Source organism: Pteropus medius, unplaced genomic scaffold, assembly GCF_902729225.1.
Source record: "Pteropus medius unplaced genomic scaffold, Ma_sr-lr_union100, whole genome shotgun sequence".
Taxonomy (NCBI): Eukaryota; Metazoa; Chordata; class Mammalia; order Chiroptera; family Pteropodidae; genus Pteropus; species Pteropus medius.
In genome coordinates, this window is record NW_024346062.1 from 2,794,213 (window position 1) to 2,803,836 (window position 9,624).

Consider the following 9,624-nt stretch of genomic DNA (forward strand, 5'->3'; position numbering starts at 1 on the left):
CAGGATACTGTATTTGTTATTTTACCTTTTCATTAAAAGTGCTTATCTTATTAATTCCACTGGTTCAAAGAAACTGTACCAAATCTTATGCATTGATGTGGGTTTGTTATATTAGCTAATATTTGTCGAATGCTTACTGTGCACAGAAACAAGTCTGGGCAGTCATTGGCAGTAGCCTAAACATTGTCCCAGTTACTGTTCTTATTGCCTTACATTCATTAACTCACTTAATCCTTATGACAACCTTGTGAGATAGGTACTCTTGTAATCCCCATGTTATAGTTGGGGAAAACAAGGCCAAGTGAAGCTAGGGAAACTGAGCAGGAAAGCAGGAACAAACAGCTAGTAAGTGGTAGAGCATAATTGGAACTCAGATACTCCGGCTCCAGACCCTAAACAATTAACTGGGTTGCTTTCTGCAGAAAAAAGCAGGTCTATGTCATGTCGGCATTTTGTTCTTTAATTAATTAGCTTTATTTCATTAAATCAGTTTTACTTTTCATCCTGTGTGCACACACAGCCTCTGACTGAGTTAGGAGAGGGAGGAAGGTGGGCTCTCTCTCCCCGGAGACAGTAGTGCTGATCAATAACCTTGGTCCCTTGATCACAGCAGCAGCACTAAAAACTCCTTTCACCAGAAGATTGAGGCCGACACAGTTTCCTAACCACAGAGCCCTGCCTGGTATTCTAATGGCGTAGACTTTTCATAGCTTTCAGTAAGGTGTATTGTCCTCCAACAATTTCATTTATAAAATAACTAGTATTTTATTTTCCCTCCAGGAAAAGGCTAAAGTGTTTTGCAAAGTTATGGACGATAAATGATGCAAAAGACCTACAAAAGTGGACAGACCAGTTTGAAGTGGAAGAAACTACGGACTTCTCTTACTGATTAAAATGAAGACTGCTTGTGAACAAAAACTAGAGAATTAAAAACACCAACTGTACAAACAGCTCTCCAGTGAAGCTCATCTTTGTGTGAGCTTAAAACACGACAGCGGGGTATTCCTATTGGAAACAAAGAGCTTTTGTGTAGAGAGCCTGTTTCGAGTTCCTGCCATCCTGACTTGAAATACAAACACTTTTGAATATTAAGACTCCTGTTATGTCGTTATAAATTTTCATGGGCGATAAGCTTCACATAAAAATCAAAACCCAAATAAAGCCTAAGTGGTAGGATACAGTTCACGAGTTTTTAGAGAGTGATATAAAAATTTAATTTTTATTTGTTTCAGTTTAGATGATTTGCAACTGGGTGAAATGTCTGGCAAGAATTTACCTTTTCATTTAAACTAAGATAATTTTATAATGCCACCAGTTTATTCACCATGAGCGTAAGAATTTTTGATAAGAAATAGATTTATTAAGTTTTTAGAGACTAGAACACAGAAGTAACAAGATTATATGAAATTTGAAAAGTTAAATATTGTCAGTTTTAAGCAATTTAAAGATTGTTGGATGAAATTATTTGTCATTCATTCAAGTAATAAACATTTAATGAAAACTTGCTATAAATTATAATTTTTTTGTTGAATTTTGGGGTTTTCAACTACCTGGCAATTATTACTTTTAAGGTTTGATCATGGAACCAAGATCGCTGCTTCTACGAAATACACAGAACTGAGCTTATTCATTTTGGATCTTTCCATTAACCAATATAGCAAATGTATGATCGTCCCGGTATTGAACCCTATAGCTTTGTTGATTCATAATAGCACTCACTCCTTGCAAGTATTGAGTGACATGTGCTCAACTATGTCCCTGAGATTTTTACAGCACTTACAATTTGGCTTCTCATATCCATGTACTTTTTGTTTCTAAATGTATGATCTTGCACGAAGCCTCTCCATCCTATTTCCCACCCATGTATTATTCCCACTCAGGTAAATGTCTTTCACACATTTGATGAGCATATTTCTTATTCCTTTAGATCATTTCCTACAATGACCCCTGGACTTGGGAGTCAATATAGGCTCCCCAAGTTGATGAAGAGTGGTTGGTCGCTACACTCTGAGTTACTCACACTTTAATCTCTGATTCAGTACCTTTTTGGAGTTAGAGTGTGATGTTGTTTGATTGCACCATCCCTTCAGAAATATTAATATATAGTGAAATTATCAAAGATGTTTCAAAATAGTTGGAATTTACTCTTTAAATTTTAAAAAGAACAATACTTTTAAAACAATGTTTGAATACTCTATATGACTAAATGTTTTATATTCTAACAAAATTTCAAAGGTAACCTTACTGACATGCCAGCAAGAAGAGGAGATGAATCCAGGAGTGTCATGCCCAGGCCTGAGGGAACTGCAGGGACCAGCAGTCAATGCTAATGTCTGAGTAGACATTCCGGGCCATCTTTGGCTTGCCCAGGCCAGCATTGACATTCGAGCAGGTAAGGGTTCCAGGAGCAGTGTCTCCAGGCAGTGGCAGTACAGTGTCTGGCAAGTGACAGTGTGGAACATTCCAAAGTAGATTCTCTAACATGAAGCAGGATGTTAGCCAACCTGCCAGCTTGTAGGAGGTCAGGCCTGCTCCAAGTTTGGGAGAAGTGAGGCTCATTTCCAGCTAGTTTACTGAGTTGTTGAAAGGAAATTTGTGGCAGAGTCTCAGTCATGAAGATTGCACAGACACCTTGAGAATGGCAGGGAAGATGCAATTGATTTGGTACATCCTCCAGATACCAAACTTAGGGCTACAGTTCTAAAGTTAGAGATAACGTCTTCAGGATACTCATTTTATTTCCTTTGAATAGATACCAAAAAGTGGGATTGCTGAATCATGTAGTAGTTCTGTTTTTAAGTTTTTGAGGACCCTCCATATTGTTTCCCATAAACTATACCAGTTTATATTTTCACCAACAATACACAAGGGTTCCCTTTTCTCCACACTCTCACCAACACTTATCACTTCTGTTGCTGATAATAGCCATCTTAATAGGTGTGAGGCGATATCTCATTGTGGTTTTGATTTGCATTTCTCTGATGATTACAATCAATTTTGGAACATTTTTATCAGCCTTAAAAAAAAAAATACAACACCTGTATTCATTAGCAGTCACTTTCTTTTCCTCCCCCAAATCCCCAGTCCTAGACAGCTACTAATCTGCTTTCTTTCTCCATAGATTTGCCTTTATTAGACCTTTTATATGAGTAGAATCATACAATGTGTGGTCTTTATATCTGGCTTCTTTCATTTAGCATACTCTTTTCAAGGTTCATCATATTGTAGCATGTAACAGTACTTCTTTCTTTTTTATTACTGAAAACTATTCCATTTTATGTATATACCACATTTTATTAATCCATTCATCAGCTTATGTGCATTTGGGTGGTTTCTGTCTTTGGGCTGTTGTGAATATTATGCTGTGAACATTCATGCGTACAGATTTTTATGTGGTTAGCCACAAGATTTTTTTAAAGGGTCCCTCAAATCTAACATGCGATCAGGTTTGTTTACAAATGACTAAACAATATTTGTCATTGAATTGACAATCATATGGTCTGTCTCTCCTCAGCTTTCTTACTTAGGTCAAAGCATGGCATACTATAGACCCTCAATAAATATTTGTTGAAAGAGAAAAGAAAAACCAAACCCTTTCAGATTAGAAACCCAATGGAAAGACTTGTCTTTTCATAATCAAGACACCACTTCACTAGGAATTGAAGATCCATACAGACGCTTACTATATGTCAAAATGAGAAGAAAATAAAAATTTCTTCTGACAGTTTATCCAAGTTTGAGCCTGTCGTCATGGTTGGTAGTGGTAATAGAGCTGGTGAAACAATGCCCACTGCATGAATTCCAGAGTAAAGACTGGATTGAATCCAGTGTGGTGTACAAATTAATATTGATCTTTACTAAGTTCCAAGATCAGTATTAATTACTGCTGTGCTATGTAATTATAAAAATGCTATTTAATGTTCCACACCAAAGATATGGGTGGAGAGAGAAAGGAACTTGAATTGATACTATCTGTGGTCTCTAACTTGATAATTATGGGCATTTCCTCTTTGGAACACTGTAGTTAGTATACAGTTGTCCCCCCTTATCCACAGTTTCACTTTCCATGGTTTCAGTTTCCCGCGTTTAACTGTGGTCTGAAAATATTAGATGGAAAATTCCAGAATTAAATAATGTATAAGTTTTAAATTGCACACCATTCTGAGTAGTGTAATAAAATCTCTTGCTGTCCTATCTGTCCTGCCTGGGATGTGAATCATCCCTTTGTCCAGTGTATCCTTGCTGTATGTGCTACCCATCTGTTAGTCACTAGCTGTCTTGATGATCAGGTAGACTGTTGCGGTATTGTGTGCTTGTGCTCGAGTTATCCTTATTTTACTTAATAATGGCCCCCAAATGCAAGATTAGTGATGCTGACAATTTGGATATGCCAAAGAGAAGTTGTAAAGTGCTTCTTTAAATGAGAAGGTAGGTATGTATAGAAAGAAACATAGTATATATAGGGTTTGGTGTTATCTGTGGTTTCAGACATCCACTGCAGGTCTTGGAACATATCCCCAGCAAATAAGGGGACTACTGTATATGATTATTATTAGGTTTATTAATGTCTAGAGAAGTATTACCATTAGGGGGATAGCCATTCTTGTTTGCCTGGACAGTCCTGTTCTGTGCCTGTTTTCCTGGGATATTTATTAAAAGCCTCTTACCCAAAAGTAATCCGTTGTGAATAATAAATTATTTGGTTACTCCAGTTGTAGGTGCTCACTGACTTGATATATTTTGAATGTCATCTTAAAAAATCAATTAATTCTTTACCGATTGTATGAAATAATTTTTATCCCCCAAACCTGCCAGTTGTTTTTACTTGTTCATAATACTTTATATTGTGACATTTAGAAACAGCTCTCGGCTAAATTGGCATGGTAGAAGTTTACTACTTAATCTACTTTTGAGACTTAATCTCTGACGATAACTTGTCATCTGCCTCGTTTCCATGAAATCATGGTGAAGAATGTGTACCAGCATGACTTCCGGAGACACACTGCGTGGCTGTGTTCCTGTGGAAATAATTGTTGCACTTGGAAGCGAGAATCCTTTTCTTTGGTTGTTACGTCTTTTCCTCACATCCTCCCTTCATATCTTTTACTATATCCTTTTTTTTTTTTTTATTAGACCAGTCTCATTTCCACATCAGAAATATTGTGTGCCATTTTAACCTCCTTTTCAGCTTCAAGCTCCTTTTTTTTAAAACCCCACTTCTATGAAGCTCCCTCATTGGATGTAGAAATGTCCCTCCCTCCATCAGAATCATCCAAGGAGTTTTTTTTTAAAAAACACACATTTCTGGGTCCCACTCTAGCTCCACTGAATCTGACTCTGAGGTTCAGACACAGCAAGAATATTCAGTATTAATTTCTTTCCTCATCTCTTCTTTCTCATTTTCTCCTTTTCCTTTCTCACCTCTCCCTATGTGGTTAGTGATCTTGTCTCCAAAAAATTTTGCTAAAAATCATATTCCTTGGATTGTAACCCCTCTCCAAGATTCTATGTGCATCAGTAGGTCTGGCGTGGGGCCCAGGGAAATTTATTATTTTTTTAAGTAGATTTCTTTTTTTTAAGAGCAGTTTTAGATTCACAGCAAAATTGAGCAGAAAATAGAGCGTTCCCATATGCCCTCTGCTCATACAAACATAGCCTCTCCCACTATCTACTATCAACATCCCCCACCAGAGTGGCACGTTTGTTATAAGCGATACCCTACATCACCACATCATTGTCACTCAAAGCCCACAGTATATACATTAGGCTTCACTCTTGGTGTTGTACATTCTTTGGGTGTGGACAAATGATAATGGCATGTATCCACTATTCTCGTATCACACAGAGTACTTTCACTACTTTAAAAATCCTCTGCTTTGCCTGTTCATCTTGTCCTCTTCTCTAACCCCTGACAATAAGTGATCTTTTGACTATCTTCATAGTTTGGCTTTTTTTTAGAATGTCATATAGTTGAGATCATATAGTATGTATCTTTTTCAGGTTGGCTTCTCACTTAGTACTATGCATTTAAGTTTCTTCCATGTTTTTCATGGCTTGATAGCTCACTTATTTTTAGCTCTGAATAAGATTTCTTTCTCCAGATATACAACAGCTTATGCTTTTACCTGCTAAAGGACATCATAATTGCATCCAAGTTTTAGCAATTATGAATAAAGCTACTATAAATATCTGTGCAGGTTTTAGTATGGACATAGTTTTCAGTTCATTTGGGTGAATATCAAAGAGCGTGATTGCTGGAATGTATGGTAAGAGTATATTTAGGTTTTAAGAAACTGCCAAAATGTTTTCCAAAGTGGCTGTGCCATTTTGGATTCACAACAGCAATAAATGAGAGTTCCTGTTGCTCCACATCCTCGTCAGCACTTAGTATTGTCAGTATTTTGGATTTTGGCTATTCTAATAGGTGTGTAGTCACATCTCATTGTTTTAATTTACAATTCCCTAATGACATATGATGCTGAGCATCTTTTTGTATGCTTATTTGCCATGTGTATATCTTCTTCGGTGAGATGTCTGTTTGGGCCTTCTGCCCGTCTTTTAATTGGGTGGTTCATTATCTTATTGTTGAATTTTAGGAGTTCTTTGTGTATTCTGGGTGACAGTCATTTATGAGATGTATCTTTTACAAATATTTTCTCTCAGTCTGTGGCTTCTCTTATCAATCTCCTGACAGTATTTTTTGCAGGGCAGTTTTTAATTTTAATGAAGTCCAGTTTATTAACTGTTTCTTTCATAGATCATGCCTTTCATGTTGTATCTAAAAAAGCATTACTGTACCTAAGGTCATCTAGATTTTCTTCTCTTATCTTTGAGGCAATTTAGTTTTGCATTTAGGTCTGTGTTCCATCCTGAGTTAATTTTTGTGAAGGGTATAAGGTCTATATCTGGATTCATTTCTTAAATAGATTTTATTTTTAGAGCAGTTTTTGGTTCACAGCAAAATTTAGCAGAAAGTACAGAGAAGAGACTTTATTTTTAAGATGAGTAACATAAGTGATCCTGATGCAGTTTAAAAATCGAGTTTTAAGAACCATGGTCATAGTGCCTTCAAATTTTTATTCATCGGAAGAAGCATTTCTGCTAATAACAGTGGGCCTTTAACTTCTCCAGATTCTTTGGATTTCTTTTTAACAGAATATCAGGCAAAAGCAAGCATTTAAAGTTGCATCTTTGTGTTATGAGATTTAAAGGAGTGTCTATAAAGAGCATGCATGATGCCTCAAACTGTTCATAAGGTCTCTGGTATAATGGTATTTTATATTCTAAATAATATTCAAAGCAATATATAGCATAATCAGGAAGGGAGATAATGAAAATATTACCTAGTACCAACTCTGCTTCACGACCTGAACGCTGCAGTTTTCCAATGATCAGTAGCTTAGGTACTGATTGATTGGTACACAAGGTAGATTCTAAAATGTTCTCTCACTATAGGTACAAAAACATGATAACCTTGGTCAGAAATGAGTTGTTGATGGACCCAGTGGCACTAAGCCTTTCTTTAGGCTCCAAGAACATTCATCTAATTATGACATGTCTGATCATTAACTGAAATATGAGTGACACTGCATATGATATGCATACAATTGAAGTTCCATGGCTCAGTGCAAAGAATACTTGATATAGAGTCAGTCAGCAGACCACTTCTGGTGCTGGCCCTGCCATTAGTATCTTTAAAGAAGTCATAAAATATCTCTGAGACTCGATTTTTTTCCTCTGTAAAATTTGAATCAGAATAGTAATAATTACCTTACTTATTTCATAGGATTATTCTCAGAGTTATGTAGAAAAATGAATGGGCAAGAGCTTAATAACCATCACAATAACCTTCAGAGGTGTTACGTCCATTTTTCAAATAAAGAAATAGAAGCTTAGAGGGAAGCAAGTAACTTATGATCATACACAACTGGCCTCTGAACACTGAGAGTCAGTATTCAAACGAAGGCATTTGGACTCCAGAGTCCTCATGTTTAACAACTACACTTGTAAGTAAATGTTTTTATGGCTTTGAATTTTCCTCTAAATACAAGTGTGGATATAATCCTATTAATTGTGATATTTTTATTGTACTTAATTTCTCAGCATGATACAATTGCAGTTTTAATTTATCTGTTGATCTAAAGTTGAGACAGTTTTAAAATTGTTAGGTAGCTGGGATTGTTTTGGCCAAGTTCTTAGTTGCAGGCAGTTTAGTTACCTTTCCTTTGCTATTCACAAAAGCAATGACTTGATGGTTCACCACAGCTGCTTCAGAGAACCAGATAATGAGATGATTCCTAACTGGGAATCCATGTAGTCTTCACCTTACAAAGTTCAGTTCTGCCTTCCAAGACTCACATAGCTACATCTTCTTGGTGGAAGGCGGGCCCATACAGAACTGTAGCTTCAAGGGAATGGAAGAAATGCAGACTTTGGCCTTTCAGCTCTTGTCTGTAAGAGAGAATGCTACAAATGAGTTGGAATCACGTTGACTGAGCCAGTTTGCAGTATCTGCTACAGAAGTTATTCAGATGGTTTCGCAGAGCCTAAAATATTTACAATTTGTTTACCCCTGGATAAATTGTTTGGTTATATTAATAACATCCTCCATATCCTATTTTATAATTATTATTTTAATCAATTCTACTTCACAGATTCTTTATGTAACTTTCCTCTCAAATTTGTTCAATTTGTCTAGAACTGAGAAGCATATTGAATCAGCTGATACTTCCTTGTTAATTTATGAAGTTTTTGTTTTACATACTTTAATGCTATGTTTTTGTCACATAAACATTTATGATAGTTATGTATCTTCATTGTAGATTATACCCTTCATCATTCTACAGTAATTCACATTATTACCTTTAATGCTTTTTGTTTTGAATTCAGCTTTGCCTAATATTAACTCGATGTGACCTCTTTCCTTTGGGTTTGCATTTGCCTGCTATATCTGTGCCACCCTTCTATTTTATGACTCCTGGTGATTTAGATATGTCTCTTGAAAACAACATATAGTTGTTTTATTCTTAGAGCTATTTTTTTTATAATAGATGAGTTTATCTCTTATACATATAATATATATTTAATCTTACAGTTTTTCTTTTTTTACATATCTTTTTGGTTTTTTTCTTTTGCTGTATAGTCACCTTTGCCTTATTCATCATCCTTTTCCCAGTGGTAACTTGTTTTTAGTTCTGTTGAGATTGTCTTTATAACTGAAAATAATGTTTAAATTTTTCTCAATGTAATACTATAGAAAAAAATATTTGGCGCCAGTTCTCTTATACTACCTCCCACCTCCCTTCATCTCTTTTGCCTCCTTTCCTGTTGGTGTATTTTAGAATTTTTCTCAAAGTCTGTTATCATTAAATTCATCTCATTTTTAAAAACATTATTTAGCTTTTCTTCAAAAATCATAACAATTATAGTCTGGTATCTACACTTACCACATATATTTGCATTTATTTTGATGTTTAACTGGAAATGATGCTTATCTCCAGCTTCTTCATACCAATATTTTCCTGTGAGTTCTGCACTATGATCCATCAGCTCAGTTGGATAATATTTTTGACAGTATTGGATACAGGACAGGGAAGGGAGACCCCCTAGGGGTGGATAGAGTTG

At 35.8% G+C, this 9,624-nt stretch overlaps 1 protein-coding gene across 2 annotated transcripts in view; it reads left to right on the plus strand.

Annotated features, from left to right (window-relative positions):
- Positions 1-1,506, plus strand: part of MSH3 (mutS homolog 3) — a 124,198-nt gene extending 122,692 nt beyond the window's left edge. For both annotated transcript variants that reach the window (XM_039874950.1, XM_039874952.1), the window contains one exon: positions 781-1,506. In XM_039874950.1, coding sequence (XP_039730884.1) covers positions 781-889 — 109 coding nt within the window. In that variant the 3' untranslated portion in view covers positions 890-1,506. The remainder of the gene's footprint in view (positions 1-780) is intronic.
- The last annotated feature ends 8,118 nt before the right edge of the window (positions 1,507-9,624 follow it).